This window comes from Lactuca saligna, chromosome 6 (assembly GCF_052625555.1).
Source record: "Lactuca saligna cultivar CGN05327 chromosome 6, ASM5262555v1, whole genome shotgun sequence".
Classification (NCBI taxonomy): Eukaryota; Viridiplantae; Streptophyta; class Magnoliopsida; order Asterales; family Asteraceae; genus Lactuca; species Lactuca saligna.
The window spans coordinates 28,215,281-28,234,915 of record NC_136422.1 but is presented as its reverse complement, the minus strand read 5'-3'; the positions used below and the strand labels follow the sequence as shown (position 1 = coordinate 28,234,915).

The window sequence follows — 19,635 nt, the reverse complement described above, 5'->3', positions numbered from 1 at the left end:
TCGACCTTGGCCGGATCAACCAGAATCCCGTTCTGGTTGACGAGGTGTCCAAGAAATTGCACCTCGCGCAACCAAAACTCACACTTGGAGAACTTGGCGTACAAGCTCTCCCTCCTCAGGGTCTCCAATACCTCCCTCAGATGCTCCTCGTGTTCCTCCCGAGTCTTGGAATAGACCAAGATATCATCGATAAAGACTATCACAGACCGATCCAGCATCGGTCTACACACGCGGTTCATGAGGTCCATGAACGCGGCAGGAGCATTGGTGAGCCCAAACGGCATCACCACGAACTCGTAATGACCATAGCGCGTCCGAAACGCAGTCTTCTGCATATCCTCCTCCCTGACCCTCATCTGATGATACCCCGAACGCAAGTCAATCTTGGAGAACCAAGATGCTCCCTGAAGCTGGTCAAATAGGTCGTCAATCCTCGGAAGCGGGTATCGGTTCTTCACCGTTACCTTGTTCAGCTCCCGATAATCTATACACATCTGATGCGACCCGTACTTCTTTCTTACAAACAGAATCGGGGCTCCCCAGGGTGAACTGCTCGGCCGAATAAATCCCTTGTCCAGCAGCTCCTGCAGCTACGTAGACAACTCCTGCATCTCGGGAGGAGCCAACCGATATGGTGCTTTGGCTATCGGAGCCGCACCGGGAATGAGGTCAATCCTGAACTCCACCTGTCGCTCCGGAGGTATCCCAGGTAGTTCCTCCGGGAAAACATCAGCAAAATCTCGAACCACCGGGACCTCGCTCACGGTCGCCTTACCCGCCTCCCGGGTATCCATCACATACGCGACATAACCCGCGCATCCCTGCTGAAGGTAGCGCCTAGCCCTCGCTGCTGAACATACAGTGGGTCCACACTGCGGCCGCTCTCCATGAATCACTAACTCTCCCCCGCTTGGGGTCCTGACTCGCACTAGCTGCTGCGCGCAATCTATCACTGCCCCATTAGGGCTCAACCAATCCATACCAATAATCATCTTGTTCCCACGTAATGGAATGGGAACCAAGTCTACCAGGTAACGCTCCTCAAACAGTCGCAGAACACAATCTCGAAACACCATCGATGCTCGCACCGATCGATCGTCAGCAATCTCTACCTCTAACGGGCAATCTAACTCGCCTGAAGTCTCATGAAATCTCTTGCTAAGAGCAAGAGAAACGAACGATCGGGATGCACCCGAGTCGAACAATACCTGAACCGGGATGTCGTTCACATGGAACGATCCTAATACACATGTATACATACGGAGCACATATCAATATCATAACAACGTAAAATAAAAGATAGAAGGAAGGAATCATACCCGTCACCACATCGGGCACGGCGCGTGCCTCCTCGGCAGTCAACTGAAATGCCCGACTCCTCACCACTGGAGCCTCTGCCTTGCCCTGACGGCCATCCGTGATCCGCAGGGTCGCTGGAGTTGGCGCCTTCACTGGCGTTGAAACTGTCAACATGGGGCAATTGGCCTTCTTGTGGCCCCTCTGGTTGCAGTGGAAACACAGCAACTCCGATGTCTGAATAACTGTCGCAGGAGCAGTGCAATCCCTGCTGATATGCCCAAACTTGCCGCACTTGTAGCAGCCTGACGATCCCATCCTGCACGCCCCCTCGTGTGGCCTGCCGCACCTCCTGCAGCGGCTCGGTCCCGACTGGCCTTTCGGCCTCCCATCTGATCCCTTGGGCTTCTTCCCCGAAGCCCCTGCTGCCTGACCGTCCTCAAGTTTCCGTTTCCGGATGTGCTCCAAATCTATCTCTCTCTCCCTAGCCCTGGCAATCATGGAGTCCAGGGTAGGGCAAGCCGAAAAGCTAACATGCTCCCAAATGTCAGCTCGTAGCATATCATGGTAACGAGTCCTCCTCATATCCTCGTCACCTGCATACTGGGGCACCAATAAAGCCCTCTCCCGAAACTTGGCAGTGATCTCCGCCACGGTCTCTGTCGTCTGCCTCATGTCTAGAAACTCCCTGGCCAGCTGCTGAAGCTCGACCGCTGGTGCAAACTCTACCCTGAACCTAGCCACAAAGTCCGACCAGGTCATTGCCTCGATAGCCGAGGCTCCCAACGAGTCACCCACTGACACCCACCAATCCCGGACTCGGTCCCGTAAACACCTTGCTGCGTACCTCACCTTCGACCCCTCGGGGCAGAAGCTGGTCAACTGGGCGGACTCAATATCCGCAATCCACCGCCTGGCGACAATGGGGTCCTTCACCCCATGGAAATCCGGCGCACCACTGCCCCTGAAGTCCTTGAAGGACAGTGTGCGAGATCCCGACTGGCTAGAGGCCAAGTCGCTCCTGAATGCCCGTAGGCGATCCTCCATCAACTCCACGATCCCTTCCTTGATCGACCCAAAGATGATGGGGGTCGACTCAAGGATGCCCCTAGTGATCTCCGACGTGATGAACTCACGTAGCCTCTCATCAATCGGCTCGATGCCTGATCCCGAACCTGACCCCTCTCCTGACCCGCCATCTGTCGGTCTCGGTCGAAGTACCACCATTCTGCAAAACATCACAATAATCATTAGTGGTACTGCTACTTTCTGAGGGATCTCAACTACTTACAGGTTCCTTGGTCTCGTCTTGGCCTTCCTCGGCTCGGGTACGGATCCTCTGCTTTCAGTAGTACGGGACCATACTACCTTCCACATCTACCCGTACCTTCTCCGAGGAATTCCTCAACTCCACCAACTCCCCTTTACTACTGCTACTCTCTGTTATTCTCATCCTAGGCTTGCCCTAGGGAAAACTCAAGTTCAACACGACTGGTCCTCAGCTGTTGTAGGTCTCCTCATAATGCCAGTTAGCCACCACCTAAACACCATCACATGTGATGAGGATTAGATAATCCTTCGAGTAAAAGATCCGTCCCTACAACGGTTGGACTCAAACAAGAGCTGCGCAATAGGGCCAATTTCAATACTTTGGGATTATTCAACCCTGATTACATGTGGTGTGACGTGTTTACCTAGTGGCTAATTCCCATTACTCAGAATCCCACCAAGCACGAAGCAAGCAGCATTCGGATAAGGGAAAACAGACTCAAGCCAAAACTATTCTTATAACAAGAAACGACACTTAACATAGGATGCTAAGCTCATACTATCAGGCATAACCTAAACAGGCTATCCTACTACTGTCTACTCAATTCTAGCATGCAATATTCATAAAGCTGTAACACATAAGCAGGCACATAAGGCATCACTCCTAGATCCTTAACCTATTCTAGCATGCAGTTCTAAGTAAGCTGATAAACAGAACATAAACTTGTATGGGTACTATGGGGAATACTTACTTGAGCTCGGCCGGTCGCGCACGTCACACACTTTGCTCTTTCTTATGACTCTTTTCCGGGTTTTAAAGAACCATTTCCTTTGGAAAATCTTTCAATCCCTCGATTTGAGTCCAAACACTCCCGAAGGCGTGTCCGAATCCCTCAAACCAGGGCTCTGTTACCAACTTGTAACGACCCAATTTTTACGTCCGAAAATTTCATTTTAAAATATTACTTTAGAAAACATTAATAAATAAAAACATTGTTTGATCACACCATAACACATCGCAACCATGTTCCAAAAGGTCAAACCATACATCCCATCAAAATATCAGAGTACAATCCCAGTAAATCTCGTAAATGCGGAAACCGAAGAGTGTGTGTATGACGTGCCGCTACCGCGCCGGCTCCTTCCCCTTCAGTGCAGAGGTACCTGAAAACAAAACTGTAAACGTAAGCACAAAGCTTAGTGAGTTCCCCCAACGTACCACATACCACACAAACACATAACATACGTACTGCCAGGCTATTCTGGGGTGCCTGACTACCCGGTACGGCCATTCTGGGGTGCCGACCTACCCATGCGGCCATTCTGGGGTGCCGTCTTACCCGTGTCAAGACATTCTGGGGTGCTGACTACCCATCGGTCCTAACAACCGATCCTCGGGGACTGGTCCCCTCCCGCTACCTCTATCGCATAAACAGACCAACATACAAGCATACCATCACATACAGTCAGATAATTCTGGGGTGTCTGACTACCCGGCGGTCCTAACAAAATAGCATATAACATAACAGGTAATAGCAAACCTAGATGATTTCACAAAGACAATCATCTTTCATACGTCTCCTACTGGTGGGCCGGCATTGTGGCCTTAGACCCACCGCTACTGGAAGGTAACTCACCTCAAAGTAGTTGCTGAACTGATCGGGAACTAACTGACTGCTGCTGCTCCGGGAGTCCTCCGGCTGCAATTCCCACAACATACTCAATCAAACACTGCTAACTATCCTTTAGGTAAAATGATCATTTTACCCCCGGTCTAGCTCTAAGCCAATGCTAGAGTCAACTCTCAGTTGACCCGACTCGCCGAGTGGATCTCCACTCGCCGAGTCCCTAGCAAACTATTGTCCTGGGTCCCTGGTTCTACTCGTCGAGTTGGGCTATGACTCGATGAGTTCATCTTCTAACTGTCATTCAACTCCTTCATCCTACTCGCCGAGTTGTATGAACAACTCGTCGAGTTCATCTTCATCCGAAGAACACTTTATGCTAAGACTCGCCGAGTTGTATGAACAACTCGCCGAGTCTGTTCTTGATCTATGAAGATTGCCTTGGACTCGCCGAGTCAGGGCATTGACTCGCCGAGTCCTAACATGGGTGAGTTCAGCTCCCAACTCACCGAGTCACCCTCTGTGACTCACGGCTCAACTCGATACATCATGAAGGGACCAAATCGGTGACTCGCGACCAAACTCGCCGAGTCGCCAATACGACTCGCCGAGTCGCCGCCATGCATCCACCAAATACACCGATTTACTCGATTTCTGTCCATGCCATTCATAGATCTGGACTTCTAGGACACAAATCACACGTAAAGTTTCCAACTTTACGTGTGGATATTCACTAATGTGGATTTTAGGGTGCAAAATGCCTCAAAAGGGTAGATCTAGGATGAACAAGCCACATGGGGCCATAAAGCTAACAGATCTGAGCTCCTGGAGCTCAATCTTGCCTAGATCTAAAGGTTAATCCACTTATTACGAAACATTAAGCACAAACAAGCTTGAAGAATTGCTCAAGAGTGTCTCAAATGGGATCTTAAGCATAGAAACAGGGGAAAAACGAGATATACCTCAAGGAAAATGTTGAAATGACACAAAGATGGCTGATCTCCTTCTCCTCTTCTTGATCTACTCCTCTTTCTCCTCAAAACCTTCAAGAACACACCAAGAACACTTCAATCTCTCAAGGAAATAAGGGAAAACGATGTTGGGGGAGTCCTGGGGGTGAATGGGGACGAGTTGGGGCGGAATGAGGGTTTAAATAGGGTGCAAACCCTTGAAACTTAGGGTTTCATCCAGCAGCGGTGACTCGCCGAGTCCAGGATATGGACTCGCCGAGTCGCCCACTTAAACGTGTCCTGAGTCTCATCCCTACTCGGCGAGTCGGACCTTATGACTCGCCGAGTCCAAGGCTAAAATAGGGCAATGCTCAAATAAAATTCACATACCGGAAACCAGGTGCTACAAAATCATTTTGATTTGAAAGAGTTGCGGAATTTGTGTCCAAAAATAAAATGTGATAAAATAATATTTACCAAAGCATTTCATAAAAGAAATGTATTTTCCTTATATAATCAAAACTCGGGATGTCATGTTCCGATACAGACAATAAAGCATAAACGATAACATTACAAGTCATTCAACAAATATATACATATACAGACTTGTAAATAAAACAACTTGATGATTCATCCATCTTATGCCCTTGCGCCACTTCCTGTAATACAAATAAAACTGAGTGGGTCAGGCTTGGGAGCCTGGTGACCGTATAGGGTTTTCAACCCACAATAAATAATTTAATTTAATTCCACCAACCAACAATAACCCAATTACCCATTCCCGTTATTCTCACTTTACACCCTAAAACAACTAACACAAGGGACCTAGTCTTAGAATATTTCATCGGGGCGACAACACATGCATTCGGGGGTTTTCCGGCAATATATGTCAAATAAGGCAATCATGAGGAGGATAGAGTACAGCGAATGAACACCCAAGTTCATTTAACACCTACAGGTGGCGAACCTGCTAGCGTTCCACAGGACTGTCTAGAAAAGTTTGTGGTCGTCATCTAAACTCCGCTAGATGACTGAATCAAAAACAACATCGAGGCATCTCATTTGTTTATCACACAACTATCTACCCATGTTCTACCCGACATATTAGTAGATAAAAATATATATTTTTATACATAGTTTAAAACCTGTATAGCATTCTCATTCAATACATATTCCAAACAACAGATGAGACACATACACATAACATGTATTTCATAGAGAATAAATCATATCTATGAGATAGAAGAAAGTGAATATACATTCACACATATAACACAAAATATACACATAACACGTATTTCGTATAAAATACTTTATAATTATGCGTTAGAAGAAAGTAACCACACACTCACTTGATCAGAAGATGATCGGACAACACTACGGCTTATAGAAGTAGTATTCTTCAGCAGAACTGGAAGATCTTCACAAAAATCGGACTCCTCGCGGGCAGAGCTTTGGCTCAGGAGTCGCACTTCTCGGGATCTTCGGGGCTTCGGAACTTACTTTGGGGATCGAGAATAATATCGGGGCTTCAGGGTATAAATGGCACGCAAGTCGAGTCAAAAACTAGAGAGAAAGGAAGAATTTAGCAAAAGAATAAGGCTGCCCTCGCATGCCCTTTTATAGGAGGCTAAGGCCTCGCAGTACGTTGAGCGTACTACCATACGCGGGGCGTACTCCTCCGAAGTCGTCACTGCTTGAGTCATCGGAGCTTCGACGTCATCGCTTACGAACCCGGAGCACTCGAGTGGTACGCTAGGCGTACAGCATTACGCTGGGCGTAGTGTTGATCGGAACGGTGAATCCTCACCCCTTCAGATATTATCCACACGTAGGTGAGACTACGCTCTACAACTTTCGTTTAGACTTTGTCGGCTAATTTTGACTTTATTTTTATTATTTATTTTTAGTAGGCCGGGACAGGAAAACTCCGTTATAAATTCATAACGTCTTCATCCGACGTCCGTTTTTGCCTATCTTTTTATCGTTTCTCTACTATCGATGATATCTCCGATTCTCATTTGGATTATTTTGGCTAAAAACCGCTCGATCTCAAATCGAGTATTCAGGCTGCATACTGCTAAGTTGAAACTTCGAAAAATCATAACTTCTCATACGAAGTCAGATGTGGGCGTTCTTTTTATGCACGCTCTCGGTTTAACGAACTCTACAATTTTCGTTAAGATCACTAAGGCTAAATATTGCTCTAATGTAAATTTCACTTTTTACGTCATTTAGCGTTGTCGGTTCTGTCGCGAAACTTCGACAGGTCATAATTTCTTCGTTATAACTCAGATTTCGGCATTCTTTATATCTTCGGAATCCTTGTTTCGACCACTATATCTTTATGCAAAGATATCGGGCTTATCTCACACTTCAAATTTGACGCTTATTTTATTCTTAATTCATTAAATTATAATAATTAAGAAAATAAACACATACTTCACATAATATTCAAATATTTCATCATTAATACTTCAAAAAGAGTTACAATGGTTAACCTAGAGTATTACATCAATGATAATGCCTAGCCTGGAAACGCGGGCGTTACAGTTTAAGGAAACATGTTTTGTTGGAAAACACATGTTTATTCTTTTTCCATTTCTGCTGGTAGGACGGAGGCTTTTGCAGCAAAAATAAATGAGTGGCTGAGAATCATTCCTACATTCTTTTTCCATTTCTGCTCTCTCTCTCTCTCTATCTCTCTCTCTCTCTCTCTCTCTGTATATATATATATATATATATATATATATATATATATATATATATATATATATATATATATATATATATATATATATATATATATATATATAGTTAACAGTGTCAGGTGTTTGTATATCTATAATGAATAACCCTACCTAGTGATGATTAGCCACCCCATGGCTATATCACTGGTGTATATTTAACTCGATAAAGTTATGACTTTAATTAGGGCATACAACTGGTTATTTATTTGCATGTTGATAAGAACTAAATAGCTTCAGCCTCCAAATTAGTTAAATCGAGAAGATGACATTAAAACGTACTCAAATTTTATTTTATGCACATTACGTTTTCGTTCTCTTCCTCCTAGCACCTCCTATTACTAATTTACTATTTATCCATTATACTGTATAGTATTTATGGCTCGATAATAAGGTGATATCAAATCAGACACACATGTGGTGTTTATTTTCATGTTGACGTAGAGACTAGATTGGGGACTTGAATAGGTTAAGTACATTTGTCAAATTAGGAGGTGATAGCCTTGAGTCGTATTAAATGTATTTGGCACTTGCCCATACACTCTTACCCCTTCCCTTTAGGCCCCTCACAATCCTCTAAATGCCTCTTTATTCAAAAAGAATTTTACTTATAAACATTAGTCATACATGTTTTTTCATTCTAACATCCATTATTAAAAAAAAATAAAAAACTTTGATTTATTTGGTCATCGAAGTATGAAAATTGATTTGATTTAGCCACTCAAGATCTTATCACGATAAATTGGATCCTAAAATCTGAGTTTTGACTTGTTTTACCACTTACAGCCTCATTTAGCTGGTTACCGGATTCTCATATATTCGTGACATCCTAAATTAGACTATGAACTTCATATTATTCTTAATTAGCATGATTAGATCTAGTGGCTAAATCAAGTCAATTTTAATACTTTGATGGTTAAATAAGTCAAAACTTCTTAAAACCTCACTTATTTTTTTAAAACATTTTAAAGTATATGTTAAAATATATCTTCTTCTCGTGGTGACATATATTATCATCTTGTTTGGAGTTGGTGAGTTTAGGAAACACTTCGTAATCATGTCGGGCGAGCAAGTGATTGGTAGCATTACCCCTTAGGAATATTACCATTTAGGTTTGGTGTTTCCAAATTGCTCGACGTTGATTTTATGATAAAATATATCTTCTCGTGGTGACATATATTATTACCTCGATAGTGGAAGAACGTAAATCTCTATTTCTTCGTGTATCTACTATTATTTATTTTGGTTGATTATTTATGTTTTTTCATTAGAATAATATCAATCAACGATTCTTGGTTGACTGTTGTTTAGATTATATTAATTTTTTGTAATGGTTGTTGGTGTGCACATATCAACATCGTGAATGTTTTTGGTATCAAGATATTAAGATATCTGATATGGACAATTCAGTCATCTCAAGTAACCATTCTACTTAATTTGGTTATGTTACGTGGTGTTTGTTTTTTTTAAACAAAAATACATAAAGTCTGTATGTGGATCATCTCTGCAACTCTCTGTAGTAAAAGAGGTGGTCCAAATGGCTGTAGACTGTAATACGAAACGTGTTTGGTTTTTTAACATCTGCATGTTGCTGCAGATATTAAATAAAATAAACTAATTTTATAATACGAAAATAGTTTTTTTAATACCGAAAATTGAATAATGTATGACATTTCGACAAAAACTTATGATATTTCAATAAAAATAAAGATATTTTAACAAAAAAAAAATAAAGATATTTTAGCATAAAATAATGATATTTCATCAACAAATTATTATTATTCAATATAAAAAAAAATTCAACAAGAATAAACAAAAAAAATTGAAAAAAATGTGAAATAAGATTTCAGCAATATATAATCAATATTTTAGCAAGAAAAAAAAAGTGGTTGGAAGAGGTAGGAAGAGGCAAAACAAGTGTTGCGCCAAGAAGAACACACACATATGTTTTTTAATTCGAAGACTTCTGGAAAACAAACAGCTGCGAGATGAAAAATGTTGCGTGTGTGCTGCGTCGCGCAACAATAAGAGGTCTGAAAAGGTTTTTTTTCCAAAAAACAAACACCTTATTGTCTCTTTTGTTGCATCATGTTACTCGCTCCCACTTTAGGATGTAAATTTCAATTAATGTACTGATCATTGTGCTTATAGGGATGTATGGACCATCATTAATAACGATCATGTTTTGATCCACGATTTGAAGAACTATCATGGTTTTGCTTAACCGCATAGAGTCATAGAGAAATGATTCTCATAAAAGGGTGTAAATTGGGTGGAGGCATACGATGTATAGTTTGAAGAATATGGGTTTGATGAACTTGATGACATCATTAAATGAATGAAGAACATAGCGATTTAGAGAATTCTAAATTCCACTCTTATATCACTTATTGATTTTGTAGATGATGATTTAATTAATATATACACATGATATAAAACTTCAAAGTAAAGATAAAAAAAATCATAAACTTATATTAATTCAACACACTCTTATTGATTTTCAAACATAAAAATTGTTACATCTGACTTATAAAGTGTAATCTCTGTTAAAACAGAGAGTCTTCCATCAAATAAGGAAACAAATACTTATTTGAATCAATCTCAATCACTAAGATATCATGATTGATCGTGGTGAACATGTCTTCAGTCAACTGCAACCGTTAATAGGGATTTGGTTGATGACAGCAACTTGGCTAACCCACTGTCCGTCAGGTGGCTGATATAGGTAGTTGGCTGATGCAATACTTTGACTCATCAAATAACTGGGTTTGACCTAATAGAATGACACCTTAATAAATGATTAGCAAACCAATTGATACTTTTGAAGACATTATCATACCATACTATACTTATAAATGAGACATTTTTCCTATCACTCCATGCATTTGAAACCCCCACACATTTTCACATTCAAAGTAATTGATCACATATCATGGTGAATTTAGAGTATGACATAAAGGAACAATTTATACTTATAAATATGTTCCCAATCTATATATATATATATATATATATATATATATATATATATATATATATATATATATATATATATATATATATATATATATATATAGAGAGAGAGAGAGAGAGAGAGAAAGAGAGACATTTTTACTCAAACCATATTTATTTGAAACATTTTATTTGAATGAATATCACTCAAAATTCTCTTAATAACCATTCAAAGGTTTTATAACTTATATAATATGTTTAATTAGCATTTAATAGATAGTCTACTATAAAAATGTCAATCTCTTCGAGTAGACACATAAATACAAATCACATACAAAATTCACAAATAAAACAAGTTTAAAGGTTTTGTGTTGGTTTGAAGGCTTTGGACCATTTTTCAAGCCATTCTATTATGTTAAAGTTTTTAATTTGTAAGTTTGTTATATACTAATTCTTTTTTTCTTTGTTTAACTATTCTTTTAAAATAATTATTGTGTGTTGTGGTTGAAACTTTAATGTAAATTAAATTGGATTCATGTTATCAATCATATGTTATAGAAAATGATATAGATAATATTTAATTAAATATTGTATATATATATTTGTATGTTTGTGTTGCTTCAAAGCAATAGTTAATTAAAAATCATGGATAAACCATATTCCATAGTATTCGTGTAAGTCTTTTTTAAAATGCAAAGTGTGTATCTTATCACTTTATATTTTAGTATATATTTAACCTTTTAATTATAATAATAAGTGTCTTTTAAAAGTTTTCTTTCATTTATGAATAATAATAAGTGGTTTTAAAATTAATGAGCAATAATTATAAATAATAAATCAAATTATAAAAATCATGTATATATAATATTATCCGTGCAATTCCATTTTTGAAATGCAAATTATCTATCTTATTAGTTTATTATTTATTGTATGTTTCACATTTTAATAGTATTTTTTAAAGTCTTCTTTAACTTATTAATAATAATAAGTGGTTTAAAACTAAAGAAAAAATTTTAAATGATAATAACATCAATTTATAAATTACATACTGTTAGCAACAAATAAATAGTATTTTAAATGAACATCGTTGTTGAAATTAGAAAATAATCGTATAAGTAAAAATTTAAATTAATCAATCATAACAATTGTTAAAAATAATATTAAATATATAATTATATTTAATTTTATTAATGAGGAAGATGAGTTGATGTCAATAAATAATATTATGTCAAAATTAATATCAATAACATAACTATTTTAAAGATATATTTTTCAATATTTTAACAATATATTTTAACCTACGTTGCGCAGCGCGCAAAAATTCGTCTAGTTTACATATTATATAAAAGATATATGTTCCATCAAAATGCATATTAACATGTTTGACGATCTAATCATGATGATGAAGTATGAGGATATTCATATGGAGCAAGAACAAATTGTTATGGTACTCTTATGTTCCTTTCCATAAAAATACACATGTTTTGTTAATCCCTACGTATATGGTAGATATATCATTCTTATATTAAATGTCAAGACATGTTTTCTAAGTGAAGAACTACGAGATCATATTAAGGGTTTAAGCAATTCTTATATAGATGCTAGTCATGCCTAACACATCATTAACAGTTAAAAAGAGGATGATTGCCAAAGTACGTTGCATACCATCTACTGGCCAAATCCTAATTGAAACCACTAGGTTTCGAACATTAAACCTATCATATGGAGAGGCTAGTTAGAAAATAAGGACCAAATATTAATAACACTTTCCAAAATTTGTGGCTTCAACCTTATTGCCTAGGGTATGACGTAATCAGATTTGGGATAATACAAGAAAGACATATACTTTGGATTTCATGCATTATTAAAGATTCGAACAAAGAGATGTATTTTGGATTTCATGCAAAATCTAAGATTCGAACAAAGAGATGTAATTTGGATTTCATGCAACATCTAAGATTCGAACATAAAGTACCTTTGCTTTGTTTAGTATTCTTTGAGACAACGATTGTGCATAGTAACGTTAAGAGAAGATTATATCTTTGTAATAATCAAAAACTTGAAGATATATAGAAACAATAGCTTTTTTTTGGTTATAAATAAGAGGGAAAGTCGCGTTGTTCTCAACAGGTGCGACAATTAGGTTTTAGGCAGGACTTCAACTATTGAGTATATCGTTTACATATGCAACCGGTTTTGGGTCTCCACACTGTCCTGCACCCCGCAAGTGGGACCACCACCAGGGGATATGCCACTTAGAACCCCAACAGGGGTGCTGCCCCCAGACCCCTTGTTTCCGAGATTACTTTAGCTTATCTGTGTGTGCCCTCCCACACCTTCAAAGTCGCATTATAACTTAAGTTGAACTCAACTTGTTTTGAATAAATCTCAATCATATTAAATGGTTTGATGACACCAAAATTACTAACAAGATAATTCCTTTTAAAATGTATGAAAACAACTTCACTTCTAAGTTTTGTATCTTATATCTTTTGAAATTCAAGATATAATTAATATGCTTATATTTATATTATCTAAATTTAATTAATTGATGTTTAAATTAATTTTGAATATTTCGATGAACAATATATTATTTCAATCTACCCTAATAAATGAAAATGTTATTGCCACTTGTCATTCTTTCATTTATTTGGTCACATGTCATTTTATCATAATTTTAAAATATATTTATTTTCCACTTGTCAATTACTTCATTATTAATTTCCACTATATCATTAATTTAGTTTCCATAAATTAAACCTACTATAATAACTATTAATTTCAAATTTTAAATTTCAAATTTCAATTTCAAATAAATTTACACTTTAAATATTTGTATTTAACATTTTATTATAATAAATCGTTTAGTACACGGGTCTAACAATTAAACATATAACTTTAATTAATTTATTTTTTGCATGTTTTTTTATTTTATAATTTTCACTTATTTCATATTTCAAATTCAAATACACTTTTCATTTAATCGTTCCTGTTTAACATAATATTTTAATTAACCCATATAATATACGGGTTTTCCGTCTAGTTTTCAAATAAAATAAAACTTACGGAATGACAAAAAAACTGAAACGTGCGCTTCATGACTGGATTCGCATCTTACTTCCAGTCTCCAGATAGAAACAGCTCCTCCTCTTCTCCCCCCAAGTTTTCTCTCTCTAGATTCCATCTCCCACACTCATAACTCCCACTTTTGCTCTTGATTTCTTCCTAAATTTGCTGCCATTGAAGTCTCATGTACGTGTTTTGCTTCTGAATTAACCCCACTTTTGCACAAATTGATCACACGCACCGTTTATTCAAAAAATCTAGAGAACTAAAGCTTATATTGGATCATCAAAATGGGTTCGTCCTCAGGTCAGTACGATCTGTCGTTTAAGATCTTACTGATCGGAGATTCCGGTGTCGGCAAGAGTAGTCTGCTCGTCAGTTTCATTTCTGGCTCCGTCGACGATCTAGCTCCTACAATCGGTAATTTTAATCACGTTCTACTATGATTGATTCACGGGATTTTCCCAATTTTGTTTTGAAATTCACGAACACGTATTTCCTCTATTGAATTAACGTAACTTAGGTGCTTATATTCAGAAATTTACTTTTCGTGTATATATTAGCACTTCGATATTCGATATGTTGATTTTTTGTTAATTAGAAGTATTTCAAAGATAAATTACCAAAAATGTAGGTTCATCTATGATCTATGCTTCCGAATGTGGAACAATAGAGCTTGAATTTGATGTGAAACCTAGTATTTCCTTGAGCAAAAGTAGTAATAATTGCTATCTTTTTCTAAGATCCCAACAATAATAGAAACAATAACTTCCAAAACGTTAGGAATCACATCGATCTCAAGTTAGAAATGTGACAATTTTGACCTCTAAAGTCAAAATTAACCTCTTTCGTTTGTATTTGATGCTAATTTTAATCTGTAATTATCGAACAGGTGTTGACTTCAAAATCAAACAGCTTACAGTTGATGGGAAAAGATTAAAACTTACAATTTGGGACACAGGTAAACATCAACAATAAATCAATAGCTTTATTCTATTGAATGCACGTGTTTTCTTGTTTACCTTATTTCTTCAAAAAAAAAAAAAAATCTGAGTTAACTTTTTAAAAAACTATTCACACTAATATTTCATCGAGCTTATTGAAATTTTTTAACCTAATCATAATAAAAGACATGTTTATTATTTTGAGTAATGATTTGTTTTTTCTATATTTGTTGCTCAGCTGGGCAAGAAAGATTCAGGACATTGACAAGCTCTTACTACAGAGGTGCCCAAGGGATTATTCTTGGTATTATATTTACATCATAAACTCTCATATTATATATAAACATAAAAAAATTCATGCAACGTTTTTTTCTAACTTATTTATCAAATTATAGTGTACGATGTTACAAAAAGAGAAACGTTCACCAATTTGTCTGAAATATGGGCTAATGAAGTAAATCTTCACTCCACTAATCAAGATTGTGTCAAAATGCTAGTTGGAAATAAAGTCGACAAAGTAACCTCTTCTTTCTCTTTCAATACTTAATATCCTTCAATGAGTTTATTAATTATTATTATTTTTTTTAACAGGACTCGGAAAGATTTGTAACCAGGGAAGAAGGTGAAGTTCTTGCAAAAGAACTTGGTTGTTTGTTTTTCGAATGTAGTGCTACAACTCAGAAAAATGTAAATCAATGTTTTGAAGAGCTTGCATTAAAGGTAAAAAATTAATTTTTATATATTGACAAAATGGATTGTTTTAACATTTTATATTGATTATTATGATAGATAATGGAGATTCCAGGGCTTTTGGAAGAAGGGTCTACAGTGGTGAAGAGAAACATTATTAAACAGAAACCAGAACACAACAACTCTAATGGTGGATGTTGCTCATAGAAGAAAAAAAAACATAAATGTAAAAATCTATTATTTTTATTTGGGTAATAAGGCTTTGTGTAAAGATGTTTGCCTTAAATTCCTATTGTTGTGTCATCTTCATAATGCTTTGTAAATACTCTATCCATGGTATGTTGGAATTAGTGTTTGGTATTTTCCCAAATTTGAAAATAAAATTCCCGAGTATAACTCTACTAAAAAAAATCCATTTCATCATACAATCTTTTGGGAATGAAAGACAAAAATACCCTCTACCAGAAACCAAATCAATAATTTAAAATGTTAACATTACATTTTATGAAGCCATTGCAGAGTGTAAAACATTCCAAGCTCCTGTATCCACCTCAGCTAGCTCTCCTGGTTTCTGTTAAGTTTCAATATATAAAAAATAGATAATAAATAAATAAATAAAACACAACAAATTCAAACACAAACCTTCCCATACACATTTGTCTTGGTAGGTGAAGCCCCAATCGAAAGCAACAATCCAACAATTTCTTCATGTTCACCTCTAGCAGCATGATGAAGAGGCTACACATTAAACATCAAATTAAAATCCAAGAAGATAGATTTCTAGGATTAATTTGTGCAATTGATGATGATTCACTTACAGTGTCGCCTTCTACATCAACTGATTCAAGCATTCTCTTTAAACAATCAGGAGAATCGGCTTTACCAATCAAGAGTTGAACTATTTCCAAATACCCTAAAATGAAAATGTCGGGAGAAATTTTAGGCATGAATCTATTAAGGTAAAAGGTTATGGATTTCTTTCTTAACTTTACCTCCAGCACAAGCATCATGAAGAGGAATCCCACCATCTTCATCCTTAGCCTCTACTGAAGCTCCTCTTTCCAACAATAGCTACATGAACAAGATAACACTCATGATTATTAGTCAAACATGTAAAAAATAGTGTCAAAATTGGTGATTTGAGTTGAGATGTTGTGAATATATGAAGATATGAAGAGATGGAAACTCACCTGAACACAAGATAAATGGCCATAGAGGCAGGTGAGATGAAGAGCAGTATCACCATCTTCAACTGGTTCATCGATGCTTCCATCCAAATTATCTATTTTTTGTTGATGATGAACATCGAAAATTATGTTAGTTTTGAGCAGAATACTCAAATTCTATATCGATTAGATTTGTTTAAGATAATAATTGCATGTTATAAACTTTTCCCCAATCACGCCATGGAAAGAAATAATCGAATAATAACATTCTCCACCTTCAACAAACATTCGATTGTTAATTCGCCTAAAGAAACCTAGACAAGCATCTGAATCATGTGAAGGAAAACATAAAGATATGTATGAGATGATGAAATACCAAGGGCTTGACGAAGTGCATCGACGTTGCCGTGCTTGGCGGCGGCGGCGAGGTCGCGGAGGTGGGGAGGGGTGTCTTCGAAATCAGATTCCGGCAACGCGTCTTCTTCTAAGATGAGGATTCCGTCTTCTTCTTCGTCGTCGTCCATCATGCCGTTGCGCCTTCCCGGAACCGCCATATTCCGCCGGTGAATGTTAAAACCCCAGAAGAAAGAAAGAAGGTTTGCGCTGAAGAGAAGTTTGAAAAGGGTGGAAGGGAACAGGGGAATATATTTGTTGCGAAATTGCAATAAAGACCCTCTATATTCATGGGAAGCATAAAAGGTCCTCCAACTATTCTCAAACAAATATTGGGTTTTTACGATTACTTGTTTTGAGCAAACATCTAATGGGGTTTATTTATTTATAGTTATTTACAAACACAGGATAATATTAATAGTATACAATGTAGCATGGCATTTATGAGAACTTCAATAATTTCACATGCATTATAATGTATGGTGTAGCTAACCTTATAAAGTACATTGTTACTACAAGTTGTGACACTTTTGTAAGAGAGTGTCATATTGTTAACTCTTATGCCTAGTTCCCGAGTTTTAGTAAAGTAAAGAAAAGAAAGGAAAGGAAAATATTGAAAGAAAAATAAAATAAGGGGAAGGAAAGGAATAACTACTTTGGTGTTCTCGAGTTCGAAGAAAATAAAGGGAAAAAAAATTGTGTTTGTTTCAAATGATTCAAGTTCAAGTTTAGCTTCATCTCCATCTTCATATACAACATTTTTTTTTACTCTTTCGCATTTGAATGCAATTCTTGATACATTTCATCACCAGTATAGTGATGAAGGTAAGCTCATTTAAAAATTTTGTTACCTTCCCTCGTAATATTAATCACGTCACCAACAACATTAATAATCTTTGTTTCAAATGATTCAGTTTTAGGTTCAACTTCATCTTCGTCTTCATATAAAACTTTTTTTTTACTATTTTACATTTTCACACTTGAACTATTTGAAAAACATGTCGAAGATACCACTTGAATTTTATTTTCATCATCATCTATCTGTTGGTCCTCAGTGTAGCATCATTACTTGCTAATAACTCATCAACGTATGTAATACTTTGTACTTTTATGTCCACAATCTTCCTTATAGGACATTTTCCTTTTTTGTTGTTTTAGCATGTGCTCCCGAAGCTCTATCTCAAGCAAATAACACCAACATTTGATCGTAGTTGGCCACCTTTTTGTCATTAATATAACTACCTCAGGCTTTGATTGTTTAACAAACCCAAAATACAATTAAAATTGTGAATAATAACATAAATATATAACAAAGTAAAATGTAACACCTCGAACACTTACAGTAATTAAGTGATCCGACACTTGATCATTTCCTTCAACTAGTTGGGTTTGAGAATTCCAAGCGAACCCACTCAATGAATTCCACAAAGCATATCATACCATTGCAAAAAAGAAGTGTTCAAACTTTTCAAATGGTTTTTTAGATTATTTTTAGTTGGATTCATCTGAAGTTTCCCATTGAGCTCATCCACCATATTCACATATGCTTGTGTAGTAAAAGTTCCATTAATACTATTTCCTTTTTCTTGTTATTCTGCCATGGCATTAATAAAAGTAGAATCCATGATATATGTACAGTTCATGTGTAAGGTCACACCTTATGATCTAGTGAGTCAAACACTCTACATGATGACCGTCAGCGCGAGCGCAAATATCAGTGTCAGTATCTCAAGACACTATCAGCGTCAGCATGAAGATCAGCACCAACGTCTAGTTATATAATCTAATGTAATCTTTGTATATTATGTGTGTGTGTATATATATATATATATATATATATATATATATAAATAGATAGCAGATCCGATGACCTCGTGATAATGATCGAATCTTAGTATAGATTAGATATAATTCCTTCAATTAAGAGATATACTAGTATAGATTAGCATATATATATACAACATTATGGTGAAACCCTAATATATGTCTTGGTGATCACCTTTGTGTCAAATTGTTTTCTTGGTGAAAGACAATTTAGTGTATATTTCATGTTCTTCGCTTTTTCTGTTTTTATTTGCTTAGTTAGTTTGTTATTGTTTATTATACTTGAAGTGTATCCGATCAATACAATCCTTCAATTGGTATCAGAGCAGGTTTTTGATACACTCAAGTAATCATGTCGACTTCCTATAATCCTAAATCAACTACTTGCAAAAAGATTCCCATGTTTGATGAACTCAATTTCACTGCATGGAAATCAAAGGTCATGGATGTTCTTGAGATCATGGACTTTGACATGTTTGACATCATTAACAAAGGTCCCATCCTCGTTATGCATAGTAAGTTAAAGAAGAAATATTTGTTGGGATATAACAAGGAAAAGAAAAGGATGTTGAATCTCGATGTAAAGGCGAGGGTTGCTATTGGAAACTCACTCCTTAATTTTGTCTATCATTTGGTTTAAAACTATTCAACTGTTCAAGAGATGATGATCACGCTATCATCTGTTTTGAAAAAGAAAACCTCTCAGATGATGA

General features: G+C 36.8%; 2 protein-coding genes and 1 long non-coding RNA gene across 3 annotated transcripts; 1 reads left to right on the top strand and 2 right to left on the bottom strand.

Moving 5' to 3' along the window:
• Positions 1-2,388: 2,388 nt before the first annotated feature.
• Positions 2,389-5,260, bottom strand: LOC145000101 (uncharacterized). The gene is made up of 3 exons (XR_013661118.1): positions 5,153-5,260; positions 4,203-4,265; positions 2,389-2,524 (listed from the first exon to the last, which is right to left on the bottom strand). It is a non-coding gene; the product is annotated as an uncharacterized LOC145000101 (long non-coding RNA).
• An 8,655-nt stretch (positions 5,261-13,915) lies between these two features.
• On the top strand, positions 13,916-15,909 carry LOC145001365 (ras-related protein RABC2a-like). Its single transcript, XM_078960736.1, has 6 exons — positions 13,916-14,325; positions 14,798-14,866; positions 15,088-15,153; positions 15,245-15,366; positions 15,441-15,569; positions 15,639-15,909. Exons 1-6 carry the CDS (start codon positions 14,196-14,198, stop codon positions 15,744-15,746), a joined length of 624 nt encoding a protein of 207 aa, XP_078816862.1. The 5' UTR covers positions 13,916-14,195; the 3' UTR covers positions 15,747-15,909.
• On the bottom strand, positions 15,910-17,330 carry LOC145001366 (Ankyrin repeat family protein). The gene is made up of 6 exons (XM_078960737.1): positions 17,082-17,330; positions 16,730-16,821; positions 16,532-16,610; positions 16,358-16,452; positions 16,182-16,277; positions 15,910-16,110 (listed from the first exon to the last, which is right to left on the bottom strand). The coding sequence occupies exons 1-6, from the start codon at positions 17,257-17,259 to the stop codon at positions 16,042-16,044; spliced, it is 609 nt and encodes a 202-aa protein (XP_078816863.1). The 5' UTR covers positions 17,260-17,330; the 3' UTR covers positions 15,910-16,041.
• Between the last annotated feature and the right edge of the window lie 2,305 nt (positions 17,331-19,635).